Consider the following 21,795-nt stretch of genomic DNA (forward strand, 5'->3'; position numbering starts at 1 on the left):
TTGCTCCCCCTGGTCCACCCTCGTAACTAACTTTCAGCCAGCCAATTCACATTCATATCCCATCAAAAACTCCACAGCAGACTCAGCCAAGAGAAGACATGTTCATCTCCTTAAGATACTTCTTTTCTGCTATTAAAGAAGCAGATAGCCTAGAACTGAATACCATTTACCACAGAATAAGATATTTCCTTTGGAAAGTGAACAATTACAGCAAACAGAAGCCACTTAGAGCAGTGTGGCTACTGAGCTCAAAACAAATTAATTGATCAAGCTTTTACAGAAGTTCCAGAGGGTATGAAAACAAGAGTGTTTTGCTTCCTGTGAAGAAAGCGTGCAGTTTTAGAAAGATTTTATCAACTGGATGGACTCAATTACAGATTCCGTCAACTGCAGTCAAGACATCTCTGACACTTGTTTCATGTCCTTTGTATGGAAAGATCAATCGTAACGATGGGACCATTCAGAGGCAAGTCCTATGCTATCAGCAGTTTGCTGGGAACACTTGTTTTGCTTTTATTCCATTTTACTTCTAACACCTCAGTGGACATTCTAAGTACTGTATCTGTGACAGCCTTGCGCTCACCACAGTATGTAAGCAATTTTCTGCCTGATACAGGACCCAGGCCAAAGAAAGAGCTTTTGAGGAACTTTGAGGTTTTTGCTATGGCACTCTGGAGTCCAGTCCTGGTCAATGACTCAACAGACTTAGCCCATCACATTCTCTTTTCCTGTTTTTTATCTTGATTAACCAAACAAAAAATCTTAAAAAACACGCCTCCCCCACTCTAGCCTAAAACAAACAATTATCAAGCCAAAAGCTATGAAGAATCTGTCTCTTCCTCAACTCCATACCAGTCAAGTTACAAGCAGCACTCAAAACCGCCTAAGCAAAGCTGCCAGCCAGCACCCTCCACCATCATTTTCATCAGCAAGAATCAAAAGCAAAGCATGGCCCACTGCTACCACCAGTGCCAAAGGAAAGACTCCAAGTCCCCACACACTCTAGTGGGCAACTAGATGGAAAGCAGAAGATAGCAGCTGCCTTCCCGTTGTCTCCTCAGTGTTACCTCTTCATCTGAGAGCTCCGTGCTCCACCGTGGCTCCAGGCTTGTGGCGGAGAGATGTAAGAAGTCCTTTACACACAGAACAAAGAATTTAAACAACTTAAAGCATGTAGCTATGGGCTAATATGAATTCAGAAATGTTCCCAGTTTTCCAGGTACTCCCTGGCCTACAGCAAGTCTCCACTATAACAACCAGATGCACAATGAGATATGCAGTTAAGGCTCTGGTTACAGCTCTGGATGCTTTTAAGAGCCAATTTAAGCCAATTGCTTAAACTGTAATCAAGGCTATGTAATCAAGGGACAAAGGGGAAATGGTTGATTAAATGGGTCTGAAAATAATAGAAAAGGAGAAGATTCCAGGATTCATCTATTTCAAAGAACAAGGACACTGAGAATGCAGAAAAGACAAAATTAGACCATCTCAGACCTACTTCTCTTTTTTGGCAGGCTCCATTTGAAGAGAACAGAAACCACAGATTCTATTCCTTACCTTCTTTCACAGATTCTGCCTTCCCTACCTACAGGCTAGAAGACTATCTTCCACAATTATGCTAGAAAGAAAATATAACTGGTCTATGAAAATGAACATAGGACCTATCAAGACCATTTCTTGTGTACATAAGAACACTTGTCATATAGTTATCATCCCCAGCTTTGATTTGGGCTTACTCTAAGAAGTGAAACATTTCCTTGGAAAGTGCCAAGCACCATTTTCCTGGCTCCAAAAGCACCTCAGGAGGAAGACAGAGCTCAGAAGTGGAAAGGAAATCTTACCTTTTTGTTTGGGGACAAGCCTGATGGCCACATGTCCGGTTACTGTCTGGTCGTGGTTTGTTACTGCACATATAGTCTGGATAAATCTCATTGTCTATGGTACAAAACACCAAACGGGATTGGAAGCCTGAAGGTCAAACAAGAAAGTATACTGATCAATGTAGGGCACCCAGGAAAATGTACCAGTGTTTGAAATGCAGTGGCATTGCTAAGACAAGATTCTAAAGCAGCACTGAATCCACACCTGCAAACTCACCAACTTGGAAGAGTCAGGTGTAGCTCTTGGTCTGTCACCACGTGTATGAATGACACCTACTCACAGTATACAAGTTCACAGGAAATAAAAAAGATAGAATAATTCTGTATAGGTGAGGGACCTTTCCCTTTTGTTTGAGTGGGTTAAGAGTCACAAGGGAGATGTCATATGCATATGTTGCTCACGAAGGAACCCTGCTTGGTGTTAGCTGTTAGACCTAGAAGGTCAGTCTTGTGAAGACTAGATGTTGTAAATCTTTATGTTTCTTACTGGTTTAGAATATCAGCTCCCACAACTACAGTATGGCAAGAGCTACCATCAGCAAGACAAGAAGAGGCACACAGAAACTCCATAGTCAGATGGAGGTTTTTGGTTTGATTGCTGGGGCATTTTTTGGTGGTTGTTTTTTAGTTTAAAATCAATAGTTTTGCTGATGCAAACTGAACATGTGGTGACACCCCATGGTATCTGACAATCTTCCTGTTCAGAGAAATGGAATCTTACAGGTGACAGTAGAGGTACAGAGGTGTGATACAACCCAGTTTTGTAGACCAGGTCAGCTTGGAAAGTGGTTTCAAGAGTTTGAAAAGGCCTGCAGAGGACATTAAGAACTGAGGTAGGACAAGATAAAACAAACACATCCCTATGATCCAAGATCCAAGTAACAAGTCTGAGGATTAAGACATGTAAAATTAGACAGGACAATGCAAGGAGCACAATCCTCTTGTGATTCCATGCGACTCTCTCTTGAGAAAACCTTAACCACCACCAGCAGATATCTGCGTTGTCTTCCAGCAGGAGACTGCTGAGAAGCAGCTGCAGAGGGCAGCACGCTGCATCTTCATGGTGTGGATATAAACCTTGAACCACGTTGCCAGAGACCAGGTCCTGCCCCCTTACCTCCTCCACACTCAGAGCTGCACTCACTCCAGGAACTGTAGCTCCAGCTGTAACCTGTGGACTGTCTGTGTGTAGGCAGGTAGTATTCATACTGTACTCCTGGGTTTGGCTCCTGACTGATGAGCTATGAAAGCATGGGATAAAGTCATGAAAATAGCAGCAGCACTTCTTCCCTTCACAGCATTTCCCACTGTGTCTGAGGGTTTGAGCTGATTTGGTCCCTCCAGTTCAAAGAAGTTTTTTTCTCTGGGCTGTGTTTTCTGCTTGCTTTCTCTGATTATCTAGGGAGCATCATTTTTCAGAAAAGGGTGCATCCATCTCTCTCATAGGCAGAAGATCTACCTGGTCTGTTACAGTAATACCCTGACATGGCCTACGGTACACTATAATATGCAGTACCCTAGAGCCTGTCCCTGCACCAAACCCATTCTGTGCAAACTCATCTGAAAGTTAGAGCTCAGAGGAATACATCAGGCCTTGCTTTGCTCCTTTTTGGGCCTCAGAACACCAGCATAACACTGTGTTTTCTGCAAGCAAAACACCATGGTCTAGATTAAGGGCCTAGAGCTTTGTAAGATTCCTGCAGGCCCAGTTATCCTTCAAGAGTATTTCCCATCTCAACTTCACCAATGTACTCCCACTGCACTACGTGAGGACTGCTATGCAAAACAAGACAGTATCAGTGGGGGCAAGCACAGCCACTTACCTCAATGACCAAGGGCTCTGTGGTGGGACCCCTGGCATGGAGGAGCTCTGGGGCAAGATCACCTTCTGAGCCACGATCATAGTGCATAACTGTGCTAGCTATATGTAGCGTTCGGCTGAAGTCAATTGTCCAATGCCCATTCAGATAATAATCCCCTTGCACATTCTTGACAGCTGGATAAACCCACATGCCAGAGAAGAAAAGGCAATAAATTAACATTTATGACTTGAAATCTGGTTCTAGCTACTGCTAGACAGTTCCTGTTCTAGACTTTCAAGGTACTGGCAGCCCACAGAGCTCTCAGCATCATAATTTGAGCACCACCTCTTTGCATTACTATTGCAATCCTCTTAAGTGGAGAGACAATCTAATATGGCAGCACCTATCACCATTGCAAAAATTTACATACAAAAATGAACAGTAGAATTCAACAGGGATGCTCCCATTTTCACTAAATTCTGCATCACAGGTGGGGCAAATAAAGGGGAACATTATCCACCAAAAATGCTGGACCAGCCTAGCATTTCCTTGCCAGAAGCTGCTGTATATTCAGACAGTTCTTGCCAGTTTTGCTGCAGAGAAAGCACTTATATGCTGCACAGTCAAATTCCTCCAGCTTATTCCAGTACTGACTTTATCTTCTTCATTGAAAATGAGGTAAATCTGAAGCCCAGAGTTGAGCATCATTACACTTCAAAGATACTCAGTATTCAGACCTGATTTTCAGTTTTCCCCTCTGCCAGATCAAACTATCAAGGCAAACCTTGCAAATCCTAGTATACTGAAAACCAAATTTTAATGCAATGGCTGGAGTCCAAACAGACTGAAACACATGTTCCAATATCAGTCTTACCCATAAAGTTCCTGCTTGGCATAACCTCCTTGATTTGGATGCTGGTGGCTCCCACAGGGATGATGAACATTTGATTGTACCCTGAAGAAAAATTAAGGGGATTACTCAATATTTATCTGTTAATAGTACACAGTCACATTTGTGCTTCAATGATTCTTCCAATTTCATTTGTATCTGAACAACTGGATGAGCTTTATGATGGTGGCTCAACGCATTTCAGTTGTCACTTTATCTGTATTCTGAATAGCTTCACCAAAAACTCTCAAGATACCAATCTCAAGATATCAATCCATGGGCATACAGTTTCAATTACACCTCAGAAAAGTAAGCACATGGATTAGTGCAAAGTCATTTTTTTAACGTTCTAAAATTTAGGATTTCAGTAACTGGCATATTGGGTCTTGACTAAGATTTGATCACAGCACAGTTGTCTTGAAATGACTAAAAATTGGCTAACGGCAGAAGATTCAGTTCCATTTATAGCCTTGCAGAAATTCTAGTATGGCTTTCAAGACACTGTGTATAGGGATAGTCTTATGAAAATGGTATAGAGCTATATTCACATGGTACATTTATAGCACCTGTTAGAGACTGAACAGGGAGAGACACCAGGAGAATTTCAAGTACATTTGACTCTTCTGAGACTGAGAAAATGATTCCCTGAGTAAGGCAATCAATACGTTTTCTGATGCTGAAGTGCCACATTAGTTTAGTTTTAACCTTCCCCTTATCACCTGCCTGAACTATACAGATCAACTGTACCTTTGGGGAGGTTGGGCACATCGAAAGTACCCTTCACATCATAGCAGGTGCTGTTATCTCCTCCACACTGTAGGCATTTGTCCTCCTTCTTGGTAGATTCTAGTATGTTATCACAGCCAACAGCCTGTCAGGGCACAGGGGCATCAATATGAATAAACCATAATGACAAGGGAAAGAAAGACAAAATGGCTAAATGATGGACTGTACTTATGAGAAAGCCTGAATCTAGGGAGTGTGGGAAATCAGAAGGTAGGAAAGCTGTTGTCAGGAGAAGGACAGAGCTGACCTCTTCCCTTTCACTTCCAGAGACAGGTAGATAAAAGCTGTTGATATCCTCCTCAGCATCTCAGAAACTGAATGAATCCACTTTTCAGACATTATTACAAAGGGCCAAGCAGAAGAAAGGGAATAACCTGAAAGACAAATAGACACAATGGCAGAGGAAGGAAACAACAGGATGACTCACTTGACAAACTCCTTCTACACAGATATCCCGCTTGCCAGGTTCACAAGTAGTTCCATCTATCACAGTTTCCTTGTGTCTGTAGTAGAAGTTTTCTCCCTTCGGAATACAGTTTAACTCACACTTATTGGGTGCTGGTAGGAGAGAAAAAAAAAAAATACTGTGTACCATGGTTAATAGCTTGCTAATGCATCAGAGTCCTGGTTTTAGATTACAGAAGCAGAAAGAGGAGCGAACTGATATTAAGTGGCAGATACCAAGCAGATTTCTGTGTCACAAACTGCTGGATGATGGAAAAGCACCCTGGGAAAGCCTCACTGTATGCATCCCTTTCCTCAGGCACTCTGATTGGCAAGTGCTAGAGAGGTCATGTTGGCCCATGGGATATTTGGTTGTTCCTTAGTAGAACTCTTCTTACGCCCCACAGAGTGAGTACAAAGCTTTTTGGAAAGAGAATAAGTGTTGGTACAGAACACAAGAAAGCTGTTATTTTAACAGACAGCAAGTCACTGGAAATGAACAGAGTGAGGATCTCTTGTTCCTAAATCTGCCTTCTGAAGCGGTTTCTCAAGAAAGCGTGGGCCAATTGCAAATATCTCATGTTTTCTAAAGGACTTATTAGTTACATGCATTTATTTCTCATGCACCTTGCTAGTATTCTTTCACAAATACAGTAAAATACAGCAGAGCTGTGGCTTCTTTAATACTTTATGATCAACTGCAGCGAGTTCCAGCTTTCTTGAGCAATGTTCCTGAAAGAACAGCTGTTACAAGAGACAATTATGTACTGCTGCTGTGGTAGGTGTTTCTTTGCCCATGTAGCATCTTCATGTCAGCAATGCTTTGCGGCTGACAAGAAGATAATATCCATGCCACAAACCTCCTTGCTACTCCAGTTAGGGAAATATCTACTGTAAGAATACATTCTATAACATAAAAACATATCGCTGATAGTCAGAGATGAAGAGTAACTCTACTTTACTAGACTTATTGTTACCTCCATAATATGGAAGCCACTTGTATTTCTTTCCTTGAAATTCTGTCCCGTCAAACTCTGCACACTGCTCTGCCCGGAAATCTCTGGAACTTTCCGGACAGCTCTGTTTGGAGGAGAAAACATTTTCACCAGGCCATCAGGAGAAGGAGGAGAATTAAATGTGCAGCTAAAAATTTCCCTTCTGTCTCACACTTAAAATCTTAGGATAAATTATTGTCTGGGATCAATATTCTTTTGAAGAGATACCATTGATGAACAGCATTCATCAGTAATGCCAGAGAAAGAGAATCCAACGATAGCATATTACTTCTGAACATGAATGGGAAAAGGAGCAACAAGAAAGCAAAAAAACCCAACACAGTACAAACACTGTGCTCTACCTGAATATTGCATGAGCGATAGCTTCGAGTTGGTCCAATGCAACTGGAAGCACTTTCTGTCCTGAAACACCAAAAAAATCCCATTAAGCTGTCTGAACACAGGAAAAAAATCATCTCATGGTAGATATCCCCAATAACCTTCACATACAGCATATAATATTTACACAGTCTCCTGAAGCAGCAAAATAATGAAAAAGCACTTCTTTCTAAACTAATGCAAGTTTGTATTTTCTAGTGCTATTTTCTGCTACAGACTGCAATCTGTCATGAATGAAACATGAAACAAGAACAATTACAGGATAGCTCTTCAGCACTGTTTTCACTAAGTAATGGAAGTAGAACTTTTTGTCCTTTGTCCACTAGCATATAGCTGACATATCCTTACCAGACCCAGACACATATTCCAAAAAAGACAGCAGTGGCTAATTCAGAATAGGTATGCATATCACTTACTGTGCTATTTATATGCACTCTAAGCCCATCCCTAGGGAGAGCTAAAGATGCCCATGAAGAGTGTGCAACAATGGTTCCAGTCAAATGTTTTCAGCTGAGAATTATGGTGAATAACAGCCATGAAGTATATTGATCTGAAAAGTCAACAAAAATCTAACATCTCAGCACTTCTAAAATGTAGAGACAAGTCCCCAGAAATTCTAAGCAGGGAACAAGACATGAGTGTATACCATGGCAGGCAGCCTTCAAAGATGATCCTCTTTAAATCAGGGTGAGGTGGTTTCTTTAGCCTCTGATGTTATTGAGGCTGACGGTTATTATTATTATCTTTTTTTCCTTTTCTTGCTTTTTATACAACAGGATCTCTCAGGTTCATAATTCCCAACAAGTACACTTCTAGCCATTGTCATCACTAATCTAATCAGCTACAAATGAGATGGGACCGCGTTAGCAGTGCTCAAGCCTACTTCACTCCTGCACCATTCACTGGAGCAATTTATCTTCCTGGAAATCATAAGCCCAAGAAAATCTTGGCATAGCCACTGGCTCCTGAGAGAGCAACCAAATGCTCTGATCTCTCCTCCAACTCCCCCAGGTCTCCCACACTAGACCTGATTGAATAGGTGCTGCCATACCGGTCACCGCATTGTACAGCCTCAGATCTCTAAGAGAGATCACTGTATTCAAGCAATGGAGTCAAAGCAAAGACAAGTTAAAGACAGTCTTTTTCAAAAGAGCAGTGATGAGATTAAAGCAAAGGATTGTGTCAAAGTGGATTCAGACGACTTTTCCCTACATTTAAAGAAAGAAAAATGAGGTTAGACCTTACCTTTGGAAGTAGCAGCGCCGTTGCCGAACACTGACTCCACCACCACAGCTCCGACTGCACTTGCCCCATTCACCCCAGCTTCCCCAAACACCAGTCTGCCGCCTCATCCTATGGCCCTGTAAATAACACAAAACACAAACATATCAAACAGACAGAAGGAAAATGACAAACAAACATACACAATGAAAATGAAGCAGAATGCCTATTTGTTCTCTTCCAAAATAGACTCTGTTGCTGCCTCGCATTCCTACTATGAAACGTGGCAGAGAACAATACATCAGAAAAGCCAAGCCTCTAGTAACTAGAAGTAGTATATTCCTGAGGACATACAGCAGCTCCAACTTCATAATCTCAGTACTTTGGAATAATCATCTGAAAGATAACAACTCCCTCTCAGCAAGGCAGTAGAGGCAAACCATTAATTCAGGAGCTGTGAGTACTGTCACTCCAAACACAACCTCTTAACTCCAAATCCTCAGCTCCAAGACAGATAGATACTTAGAAGAAATGAAGGAAGCAGTAAGTAAACCCCTAGAACACAGATCTTAAGGCAGGAAAAAAAAAAAGAATATCTGTATTTGGACATTTTTCACCTGCACAACATTTTACATGTTAAGGTACAGGCCATCACCAGCAGTAGCCTTAACTGATTCTGTTTTAGAATGTCATACTGAGTACTTATATTAAGAGAAATCAGCATGATAATGTGGATAAGATGTTATAATTGCAATAGAATTACACAAAATACATTGTTGTAGAAGCATACAAAATAAGTTTTCAGGAAGGAGGCCTGCTGCAGCTGACAGGATCTGCATACAGCAGAACACAGTGTCCCTGTTCACTGCAGGGGTGTTGGACTAGATGGCCTTCAGAGGTCCCTTCTAACTCCACTGATACTGTGATTCTATGATTTAGTGGGAAGAATAGCAACATCCTGAAAATAAAAATAATTGCTGGATGCAATGTTTGCAAAAAAAAAAAACAACAGTGAATGAAGAGTTGCTCAGGGAGTGACACTGTAAAGATAGGAATTGCTGAGCAGCTACACCTGTTGGGCAGTTTACATACATATTACACAGCTGATAAGGTAATACATACCATTTGGGCATTTAGGTATTTGAGTTAATGAGGAGAAGAAAGGCAGAGGAAGACTCAAAAAGGAGTCAGAAATCATATCTTTGCAACCTCCATTTCCTTTTCCCTTTCATCTTAATAGTCTGCAAATTCATTCAGCAACGTGCAAGGATCCACAGCAGCTCCTGCTCGCGGTTCATTACTCCAGAACACAAGACAGACTACAACAAGCCGTATGTCTGCCGTGGTAGAAGGATCATGAAGAAAGGTGAATATTAATACATTTTCTATTTACACCTCTTACTTCAAGCGAGAGCTCAGGTGATAATCTAGCGGCAGATCATTCATGCTGTAAAGACATCAGGAGTCTATTTAAATTGCGTGCAGTGAGACCGGCAATCTTCGGTAGGTCCAGGCTGCTCTTGCACAATAAGAAGCAGCTCCTTCTGAGAGCTGCGTATTGCAAGCAGGCATCACTTCATAATGTCATTATCTATTTGCAGTGCAGTTTCACTTCTTGCTGGTTGATGCAGGCCAATGCTAACTTGGCTAATTCAGACTAAGGCTGTAAGGCTATTATTTTGGTGTGTAATTACAATCCGTTATTGAAAACGAAAGGTTAAAAAAAAAAAGAGACATAGCCAAATTTTCTTTCACCCACACTGTATATTCCAATATTCCAAATCTACATAACCTCTGGGTCTGGCTCCCAGCTTATCCTCGAGATTCACAGAGCTCCTTCTGTGACTAGATTACTTCACCTCACAGCTTCACTCTCCACATCTCCCTGCTTGTGTTCTGTTACTATCCCTTCCTGTTATCCCTCCTGCATTCTCATGTAAATTACTCCCTGATGATCAGGCAGCTCGTGTCGTTGTAAGAGTTTTCTACCGGAGTGGAGGAACATGCTAGCGATGTATTGCAGGGGTATTACCCCACCCAATTCACACTTCGCACCCACCAGGGTTGCTTTCCAGGGCCTACAGAGAAGGCAGGAGCTCCTCATTTCTTGAACGTATTTTTCATTTCAGTTAATCATTTTTACATAAGACATACAAATCTCTTCGAGAAATAGGAACTATCCTATAATTATAAATTATCCAATGAATTCAACTTGGGCAAGATGCACGGGTTAATCCTCCCTTGTCATGTAAACAGTTTTTGTAATTTTCTGCACATACTCCCTGCCTGATTGCAAGTTCTTGAGTTATAGTCTTGTTTTTCTTCCTCTTGGCCACTTTTAAGAAGTAATTCCCTGCTACAGACAGGGCAATACAGTCAGAGATATCTTGCTGTATTTATGCAGTTGCTACAACCATACCCACAACTATCATTGTCCAGAGTCACTCCATTTTCATCCTGCCTCTACTGCTTTAACATGAAGCTCATTTTTCTTGGCCTATGCTGTTTGATTTTCTTCATGTAAGTATTTGTGCATTTCTTTCTAACACCTCAGCAAGCAAAATCCTTCAGGACAAGTTTTCTAGTTCAGACTAACTCTGTTTACCTTCACTGCTCACTCAATGACACTACCCAGGTTACAGCCACTTCCACATATTTTCTGTCTGCCAAGTCAATGTCACTCTGACCTCTTGCCAAACCTAGCTACCATTGTTCTGTTCCAAATATTCAGCTCAGTGTTTGCCTTTGGCATTCTCATTTGCCTTTCCGGGAGTAATCCCATCAATAGAGTTTTAGCTTTCAGAAAAGCGTTTTATTTTCCCAAGTGTTTCTTTCAGCACCTAATTCTGCCCCCTGTAATCCCTCTTCCCTTACTCCCAAAAGAATGAAACATGCTACCGCTCTAATTCTCTGCAGTCTTATTCCTCTATATCAGCTGACTGATTTAGGAGCAGTATTAGCTCACCCTGGAAACAAGGAATCTTTCAGTCACCATAAGGGTGAAGAAAACATGTAGATAAAAATCCAAAAGAGGAGCATTTGAAAGTCAGATTACTGGAAGGCAATTAGGACAGAAAACCCTTCCCTGACACGCACACCAACATGATAAATATTCCAATATCCCTCCTACAGAAGTAGCATTCTTTATTCCTTCTACAGAGAACAAAATCTGCAGGGACTCTTTGTTGTAAGCCTTATACATCTGCAGAGTGCAGAAACAATCATATTCTCAGTATCACTCCGTTTATGTACACCCTAAAAGGAGTGTCAGATAGAAGAATCCTTCCAAAGCTGTACAGTGTTAGAAATCTTTTAATAGGAACCCAACTCCCAATACAGTCAATATGTGACTGTATGCATGCGTGCACAAATATAAAGCAACATAATAAATAAGGAAATTATTATTATATATTCTGATAACAATATGTTTTAAGATGCTATCAGCTATTTTCTGTCCCCAAAGCCTCTTTATGCTCTGCACTGACTCCAGAATACTTTTATCTATTGTCAGCCAGAATCACTAAATGCCAGGCCCTGCTGGACCCTGGAACTAAAGGCCTAAAAACTTAATCATTGCTATTAATTCAATTGGCTACGTTCCTCCCCTGCTTGAGTTTAGCATGATTCAAGAATGTAGACCCTCTATCTGCAGAAAGTACATATTTTAATGTTTCAGAAAAAGCCAGAGAAAATATACAATTATCTCACTTCTGGAAACTCCAGAAAGGACCAACAGTTAATGCCTAGCTGCTCTGTCACATTCTGTTGCCTGTTAAAGCAGTGGAAATGTTTATCTTCAAGTAACATTGATGAAAACATGACCCTGGAACCACGTGCTCTCAGTGCTCATTGGTAAGCAAGCTGGGCTAGTCCAAAAGTTTAGAAGGTCAATGATTTCATTTTTATGGACACTGCATTGCTTTCATCAATTCCATGATAGAGGTGTTAGTGATGTAGTTGGATCACCTGCCAACTGATTTATCAAGTTTATCAGGCCAACTGATTCTGACAAAACAAGCAAATAGAAGAGCTATGTTTCTGAATCACTACAGCTGCAGTCTTTAAAGAGAATTTCAGTATGTATCAGACACACACAGTAAGATAACGCTGGAAAATGGCACTAGATAGTATAATATATATCATACAATACATATTTTTGCATATGAAACATGTACTGGCAAAGAAGCTATGAGTGGTACCTCAAAAAAGCCTGAAAAATGCTGGCAGTACATAGGAACAACTTAAAGAGGGCCCCTGAAACACTTATCAATCAGTTCGATGACATGGATAGGAAACTATGCACAGGCAGAGAGTGCATCCCAGATGTGCACTGTAGGGATGCAATTATCTACAAAGTTCACATAATTTAATATGGATTATGAGTCAATATAAGTATTTTCCCCTAATGCCTTGACATTAATTACTAATAATCTATGAAAGCAAACATACATTTACTACACAGTCCAAAGAGAGCAGTGAAGATTTGCAATCACAGGTTCAAACAAACTAAATTCCAGTCAAAATCTTCCATTTAGTGTTCCCCTACTCATTGGGCACCTTTGATGGCCTACTCAACCATAATTGTTCCACGACTCTTTGTGCTGCCTTTCCAAATAGGCAAGCAGCAATAAAATGCCACATTATACAGCTCCAACAGTCATGATCAGTTTTGGACAAGACTACTGCTCAATTTTAGCTCAGCAGGTCACATATCTTTATTTCACTGAGCTGCAATTGGAGGATCTTTCTGGATGCTGAAAAGTTGTTATTTTGACTTCTGAAACTGCATCATGCACTTAGAAGATTCCATTCAGACCCAGGAACATCTAAGTGCCAACACTGAGACTGGTGGGAAATTTACACTGTAAGTTTACATTGGAAATTCTTTACATTGGAAGTACAAGACTCTGTACAATTGTTACCCACTGAATATAGATACAGCTGCCAATGATAACTTGAATAACGCAAAGTTGATTCCCCAGATGTAACTGTCATTTTATACAGCACTTCTGTGGTGTAAAACTACAATTAAAACCAGAGTGTTTCTCTTTAATCTTTCACAGTATTTCTCAAATAGATAACACTCCACTACTCTTGCTTGATAAACACTAACTTTCTGGGGTTTATATTTCTGAAATAAAGCTTATCTTAACACACTTTGAATTCTAGCCTTGCTGTTGGAACATCTATGAAAGAAAGGAAAAACCAAATGTTTTACAAAAGAAAGTTATCTCTGCAGCCATTTATTCCATAATGGTTTCATTGCCAAAGATTGGGCTAATAGAAGTCTTTGTGGAGCTTTACTAGGTTTGAATAATAATTGCTTAGAAAGAGTTAGCTTCTTACAGAAAGATTAATGAGGTAGACTAAAAAAAAAACCAAACAACAAAACAGAGCTGTCAAGGTGTCAGGAGGGGAGCTGGGGCCCAGTGGCAGGATCTCCCAGGGGCAGCAGAGCAAGGCTAGACTTTACAGCCCAGCTGTCTTTACAGCCAGCCCTGTCTTATGGGATGAAGCACTTCCCTGGGGCTGGGAGCAGGCCCTATTATGGTATTGCTGTGGGGCTGATGGGTCTGAGGGCTCAAACGGAGCAAGGTGGAAGGAAGCTGGTCAGGGCCAGCCTAGCAATGCCATCAAGGCTCTGGAAAACAACACACCTGGTAATGTATGCTAAAACCACATACTCCTCAGGATGTGAGCTATTTCCTTCTCCTTTCTACATCCAGAAGACCTGTCCTGTACTACAATGATGACCACTTAAAATATTTCCACACAGCTACGCCCTGCAAGATGTGGCATTCAATGTTCACACCTAACTGTCAGGGGCTGAGAACGTTCAGTATATCTCAGACATTTATAATGTAGTTATATGCTATTATTCCAATAGATGCATTTTCAAGATAAATCCATCTGTAACCAGCTATGCTATTAGCCTAAAATGCAAGAAAAAATAGGCGAATGAACATGAACAAAGCATTTTTTATAATTCCCTCTTAACCATTGATCTTGGCTCAGACACAGCAGGCTTGCAAAGAGCTTTGAAGGTAAAGAATGCCAAGTACCATTTTTATGAATAATGAATAAGCAATCAAAGAATTGCATTTGAACAAACCTAGGAAAAAAAAAAGAATGAGAGAGAACAAGATGGTGACAGCAGGAAGTGAAACACAAAATGATACAGAAGAAGAGAGCAGCTTATTAAGAGAAACTGTTTCTCAAAGAGAAGAAAAAGCAAGGTTTTAACAGTTGAAAGGCTTGAGGTTTGAACTCACTGTGTCCATCTTCCATCGCTCTCTACCACCCTAACCCTGGCTTGTTAGCATATCCTCTCCAACAAACCCACTAAAATCTATCTGTTCCCCTACAACTTCAGCCCCTCCAGATACTTTAGGTTCGTCTTTGAGTACTTAACGCACTCCCTTACAGTTCCCAAATCATTCCCATATTCCCTATGTTTACCACCCTCGGCACACCTCACTCTTTCTACCCCGTTATGGGCTCTAGCACAATATAGCTGTCTCCTTCCACATCCCCTGCTTTTCTGTCAGCTAGATAGAGCGTAGCACCTGCCTCACCTACTGCAGAACCAGGTAGGTGCTGCCTCAGGACTAATTTAATGGCTAGTGGGCAGAGCAGGTAATAGCTACTTTTCAGAAATGGAAAGCCTTCCTGAGGCTCAGGGTGGCCTGGAGCTGACTAGAGTATAAGAGCAAGCTAAAAAGACGCAGCCACTGCAGAGAAGTTAAATTAATTACTGAAATTCCTGAGGAAGAAACAAGAGACATTCAGAAAGCTCCACAAAGAAGAGGATTGTGAGAACATTTTACGAACACAGAGTTATTTTGGAAAAGTGGTCAAAACAAACAGAATGAAGTCACTAGAAATTGTTTATCCAAGTGACCTAACAGGAACTCAAGGTTGAAACAAACAAATGATTACATACTGGCAGACAGCTTTTTCAGCTAAAACTGCTTCAGTATGTGATTATTGAGAAGTGGAAAATCTGACACCAATTTACAAATGGGTCCCAAGAGAACCCACAGAATTAAACAGTCACATACTATAAAACTGGCATCTACTAAATAAATTAATAGAAACTGTAACGGAGAACAGAATTAGCAGATACCTGCATAAATATATTTGGGGAAGAGTCAACTAGGCTTTTTTAAAGACAAGCCCTTCTAAGGCCGTTGCAGTTCTTCAAGATATTTGCAAATATACCAGAAAGGTTATCTGTCCGATATATTCAGATTTCCAAAAACCTTTGTACAAATTCCTTCACCTAAAGTTTTGAAGGAAGCTAAGTAGCCAGAAGGAAAATCCTTACATGGATAATAAACAGGTGACCAGAAGTCAAAAACAAATGTAGAAGTGAAATCTCCATTCACTGCAAAAATTGACATAAGCAGCAGAATTCTGTAAGGAACCTGAACTGCTCAACACATTCACAAATTACACCATAAACATGGAAAAAACAAAGATGAATGATAAGCATAATAAAAGACAGAGAACTAGAGACAGACTGCAAAGAACTACAGAAAACCACTACAGGATGACTGACGGGTTACTAAAACAAAAATTGGGATTTCATGTACATAAATTAAGCGATGCAAAGGAAAAAAGATAAATCCTATCCTAACAAATACAGTGATGACATATGATTTAATCACTAAAGAGCAGAATCTTGGTTTTGACAGAAATGTTGTGCCATTAGAGGTTTAGATTGCTTCAAGGAGGCAATGAACAAGTTTGGGAAAGAGAAACAGAGATGACTCCAGTCTGAAGGGTTCATAAACCACACGTGACTGGACATGGAAGCACACTGAGAAAAATTATGCATATTTACCACTCTTCTAATAGATTTTTCTAGACATCTGCATATGATGTAGCTGGAATCAGAATATATGCCAAAATAAACCTTTGGATCTACACAGTATGCTATGGAGAGTCACCATAGCAGAATGTCTCGGTGCTGTTGGATCTTCTTTTTATAGCTTGGACAGATCCAGCACATTAGGGAAGCTGAAATAAAGCGGTGGCCAAAGCAAAACCTTTTTCCTTCATTCAGCATGCCTTCAAGAAGACCTACTGACTGCATACAGGGAACAGTCTAATGCTAAAGAGAAATGCCAGTATTTGTATTTGTATATAGGGTGTTTTAGACATTTTCCTTCCAAAACATCACCAGGCTGCAAATAGGCAGGTGAGCAGATGAACTGATTAATGCATATTCCACTTGTGGTTCTTTCGCCATAAAGCATAATCTTCTTCAAGATCTGAGATAGAAAGATCTTATTTAAGCTTATTTCCAACTCAAGATAAGAAGTCTATGACAACTAAAAAACTCGGCTTGGTTTCTGGCATCTTGTCCCTTATCTTCAAAGGAGGCCTACAAAGCACTTGCAAATTCTGAATATAGGAATAGAATTTCATAATTGCTTGAGAGATTAAAAGTTATGGACTCATTAATTTTAGTGGCATATAATTCCTCACAACTCCCACTAAACACTTAACTCCAGGTGATAATTACTTCTTCCCATCCCCCCTCTTCTGTTCCTTTACATCTAATAAACATAACACGTATTCCTTTGCTAAGACTTCCCATCTACTCAGCAGGTCACCCTTTACTTCAGATTGTCCAACTCATTAATACAGCTGAAGACAAATTCAGAAGCACTGCTCTCAAACTTCATTTACTTCAGAAAGGTCCCACTTTTCCCTCAGAAAAGAAGAGGAACCTGAGTTCCTAACAACTGTGCTCTATTTCTGACAATACTGAATTGCTTTAGTATAATTGTTACATCCCCCCTTAAAACCTAAACCATACAACTTCTCTCTTTCGTGTAGCCTTTCTGGTTTAAATCAGCTAACCAAAGATTCATTCGTCTTACTTCCAGTGTCAGTTCTCTAAAGCTTTGAAGCAGGATATAGCAATTACTGCTTTGCAAATAACAATTCTCAAGCCAAAGGCACTGCCAGAATTTTCTCGTTTAATTGCCACATTACACTTTTCTAAAAGTACCACAGTAGGCCTGATGAGTTCAACCCATTAGTTCTTCTGGATATACTTCCTGCAAATATCTTTAATTTCTTGCAAAGGTATTCAGAAGAGTTTTTACTTACTAAAAATGCAGAAGGCAGCATCTCTGCTAGCAGGAACAGAAGGAGCAAGTTCTTCATCTGTGTCTGTGGGAACACAAGGAGTATTGATCAGAATTGCTTGCTTCTTTGCTGCTTGTATGGTGACAAAGCTCAAATATCATACAGAAAAAAAGTTATGTGGAACTAAAATCAAGATTAGAGAAGAAAAGCAGTTTTATCACTATGCTCCCTCGATAGATGAAGGCAACTGCAAAGACTGAAAATACCTTGCACAGAAAGCCAGAATGTAATTACTGAGCACAAGTATTTCCCTGAACTTTCCTCTGGTATTATGAGAACTCCATCCCCAGGCACAATGGAAGACGCATGCCGCTGCTTGCCTGTCCTCCCACCCTTTCACATATACACATGATAAAACACTAAGATTGTAACGACTTCAACCAACCCAAGGTAAGAAATTCTGCAGTTAACATTTCTGCGTCCTGTAGTCATCCTGTGTGGCTTGGTGAAGCTTCACATCTCTTGTGTGATCTTGCATGTTTAAAATCCTACAGTTTGTCATAAACAGCTATAACTTTGTTTAATCAACTGTAGTTGCAGCCCCTTTGCAGAGCTAGAAAGGAGACTAGGGCCACAGAAACTATGAAGGCAGGATACAACTGTTTCAAATTAAAAAAAAAGGAAAAAGAAATAAAAAGATCAAGGTATTACGCTAATTTGGAACCTCAGCATTATACTGAGGCCTCTTGCTACTTTATCCTTCCTCCTTTGAGTTGCAGAAACCAAACCCACACCAACCACCATCCACCACAGTTTACAGCTGTGAAAAATGGTACTTTGGTCACTAGATAGTTCTTACTCCTTATGGCCCCCTTCTCATGACTTGTTGACTCAGCCCAGAAAGAAGAGATACACTAGACACTCCTAGCATGGTTTTTATCTAGACCAAGTTTCTATGGGAAAAGGAAAGGAAAAGCCTTCTTTTCACAATGCCTTAAAAAAAAAAAAAGAAAAAGAAAAAAGAAAAAAAAAAAAAGCAAAAATGACACCCCTTTTAATATTAGGAAGTCATATATTGTCCCTTTAACCTGACCTATTAAATCCAGATAAAATGTAAACAGATACCACAATTCTAGTGTTGCCACAAAATCATAACATCGTACCAAAAACAAAATGAAACATGCTTGATAGAGCATTTGGGTCTTTCAAGTAACTTTATGATGGGCAACTATTTTTCTTGTAGTGCTATGCCTCACTGAATCCACTCTGCTCATTACAGCTCCATAAGTCCATGCATAACATGGATTTTTACGTTCCCAACATTCAGAGCGGTGAGTGGTGATGAAAAACTTGTTCTCTACTATTTTTCCTTTGGAGTACTGAAAATAAGCGCTGAAAACCCAGCTGGACCAAATTCTTTGCGCAAAATAGCAGGGAAATGCAAAAGAAACATAATGAGAAAATAAGCTTCTGCCACTATACTCTGAGTGCCAATCATACGATTCCTAAGCAAATGAAGCTTTTGGAGCTTTATATATGAATAGACTTTCATTCACTTTGGATTAGCCTTCTTAAGAAACTGAGAAAAGACTATGTAGCCTCTACTTCACACATGCGCTATTAATTCTCTTTCAATTAAAATCAAAGGAAAAAACCATCTAGAGCTGCCCACCATAACAGGTTAAATACTCCCCGTGCAGATAAGGCCAACAGCTAGATCTGTGTCATAGCCCTATCCAACAGTGACATTTTCAGATATGTAGAACAGCCGTGAGAGACTTAGATATCATAGAATCATAAAATGGTTTTGGGTGGAGAGGACCTTAAAGATCACCTAGTTCCAATCCCCTGCTTTGGGCAGGGTTGCCAGCTACTAGATCAGGTTGCCCAGGGCCCCATCCAGCTCAGTCTTAAAAATTTGCTAGGGATGGGGTAAAACAACACTTTTGCTACAAGTTATGCACAGAAAATAGGAAAAGTCTTATGAAGCAGCTTATAATGTCCTTACACCACTGGCAAAGGGCATTGTAACAACAGCATTTTTTTTAAATGGTATTGATGTCAGAGATAGATATTTGAGACTCCTCAGCTTCTTTTCTTACTGTCCAGAGAAAAATCTCTTCCCCAGCATTTCTCTTTCATAATTTCCATTACAGGCACTTCTCAGGTTCACACGGACAGCTGTGGGAATCACATCCATTACTACAGCAGCCTAGCACTGCTGCTAATGTACTGCCCACTCCTGAATCTGAACCTAGAGGTAGATAAGACGCTGAGCCAAAACCACGATGTTCCTGGAAAGGAAGCTAGAGAAGCAGCTCAGCACTGCCGGCAGCGCTACCAATCCCCTAGTAGTTAGAGCATCTTGGAGGGTTTTAGTCAGACAGGGTAAAAACATTCTATGAGGAGACAACCAGAAACAGCATCAAACATATGGGACAATCCCTAGCAAAAAGCAACAGGTTATAGCTCTCATGCTCACTTGCGCCTTTGTGCAATTGCATGAGCATGGAAATTGCTTTCAGATGTCTAACATCTGGCCCAAATTTAGCATTAAAATGTTTAGGACATGCAGCCCTATTAAACTAGTCAACAGATTCCAGGAAAAATGGTCAGAAGGAGGAGTAGGGACTTTTTTAGCCCATTAAATGCTCCACTGCAAGACAAATCTTGTGGCCGATTCTCTGAGCTTCAACAAACTTGTTATTTTGAAAGCTTCCTAAGGTGTTGTATTCACCACTGATCCTTTCAGCCTTAATTCCAACTGGAAATTACACAGATGGGACCCGTGAATCTGTCTGAAACCTTCAAGAAAAAATGGTCAAGTTATGCAGTTATGCTTCTGGATTTAATGGCTCTTTCAGTCCTTACAGGACCTGGGATATGGCAACATATGTTATTCTGTTTGTTTTGCCATTCTTCTCACCGAAGCCTGAGTGTGCGGGGGAAGGAAAGAAAAGGACAGTGTTTCACAGTGCTTTCACTTGTGACAACAGCAGCTGCTGCGCTCTGTGCCTCCTGCCCTCCTTTAATTCTTTTCAACTCTCCCCACCTACATTTTCCCACTGTTAAAACAGCATCTCCACCCCCCTTTCATTCAGAAATAGTAGCAGGGCCTGAGGGGAAATCGTGACTATACACCCTAGATATGGAACATCTGCTGGAAAACTAACAAGTAAGAATTCCTACCACAGTGCTAAAATCTGAAGTTACATCAGTAAGAAGGAGTATGAGAATCAACTCACAATAAGCGAGAGGCAACCAGGATCTTCAACCAGAAGTAGAGACAGGCCCAACTGAAATCTCTGTTCAATACAGCAGAAGAAATTCAAGTTTTCTAGCCAACTGCATCTGCTACTAACTGCTCAGGTTATATGAGTAAAAGGCATAGCTGAACTATGAAGCTCTTTTCTCCAACAGGGGCCAACCCAAACCTGATTAACACTAGAGAAGTTTAATCTTGGAATTAAATTTAGCAACTAAGGACATTTACTTCTGTTCCAAAACAATAAGGATCAAATAGTATTTTGTGGAAACTTGAGAAACTTCTTTTTGACAATACCCACAAAGCATATTCTGGTCCCCTTTCTGAACTGCATTCACAGTCCTGACTTCTGTCTGGCACTGTGGACAGGAGGTGCAGAGTGTCACAGAGGTGATGGCTATCATTTCTAAGCCAGGACATAACTCATCTTTCAACATTTATGCTCCCAAGGAAACAAGAACTACATTGCCTGTGTATATACAGAAAAATTACTTTCAAACTGCCAATTGATTTCAAGGTTTCAAAAGTAGAAAAACTAACTTTCTTTGAAAGGAAAAAGTATACAGGGCAGAGATGAAGAGATAGTATATTTTAAACTCATGTAACTCATCTGTAACTTTGGATAAGCATCCTTATTTCAGGGCTCAACACTGAATCTACTCAAATAAGCTTTTGCTTTAACAAATAAAATGTCTAGAAAAGACAGACAGACAGTCTTGGAGATTTCTTTATAGCAAAGCCAACAGTAAACTGGTTTTAAAGTATTTTATTTAGTTACAAGGGCCACGAAGGCTTAACAAGATCAGTGAATCATGCCTTAGAACCAGGAATACGCTTTGACACAAACTGAAGAGAATCAAGGATAACTGTAATGACTTCTGTGTTTTCTTTATGTGTATAAATCCTCCTAGTGCACAAAAAAATGCTCATGATCACCTACATAAACTTGACCTCTTTTCCAAATCACTTCTCAATATCCATGCTCCTCGGGAAACAAGAACTACATTGCAGA

At 40.4% G+C, this 21,795-nt stretch overlaps 1 protein-coding gene across 10 annotated transcripts in view; it reads right to left on the bottom strand.

Moving 5' to 3' along the window:
* The window catches only part of PAPLN (papilin, proteoglycan like sulfated glycoprotein), a 63,270-nt gene that overhangs the window by 21,239 nt on the left and 20,236 nt on the right, over positions 1 to 21,795 (bottom strand). For 9 of the 10 annotated variants that reach the window (XM_048950153.1, XM_048950155.1, XM_048950157.1 and 6 more), the window contains 11 exons: positions 17,540 to 17,602; positions 8,441 to 8,556; positions 7,159 to 7,219; positions 6,779 to 6,881; positions 5,785 to 5,915; positions 5,319 to 5,442; positions 4,557 to 4,637; positions 3,704 to 3,876; positions 2,998 to 3,121; positions 1,842 to 1,968; positions 1,068 to 1,133 (listed from right to left, as the gene is read on the bottom strand). In XM_048950153.1, the coding sequence (XP_048806110.1) occupies positions 1,068 to 1,133; positions 1,842 to 1,968; positions 2,998 to 3,121; positions 3,704 to 3,876; positions 4,557 to 4,637; positions 5,319 to 5,442; positions 5,785 to 5,915; positions 6,779 to 6,881; positions 7,159 to 7,219; positions 8,441 to 8,556; positions 17,540 to 17,596 (1,163 nt within the window). In that variant the 5' untranslated portion in view covers positions 17,597 to 17,602. The remainder of the gene's footprint in view (positions 1 to 1,067; positions 1,134 to 1,841; positions 1,969 to 2,997; positions 3,122 to 3,703; positions 3,877 to 4,556; positions 4,638 to 5,318; positions 5,443 to 5,784; positions 5,916 to 6,778; positions 6,882 to 7,158; positions 7,220 to 8,440; positions 8,557 to 17,539; positions 17,603 to 21,795) is intronic. The other variant, XM_048950151.1, reaches the window with a different exon arrangement.

This window comes from Lagopus muta, chromosome 6, assembly GCF_023343835.1.
Source record: "Lagopus muta isolate bLagMut1 chromosome 6, bLagMut1 primary, whole genome shotgun sequence".
In the NCBI taxonomy this organism is placed as follows: Eukaryota; Metazoa; Chordata; class Aves; order Galliformes; family Phasianidae; genus Lagopus; species Lagopus muta.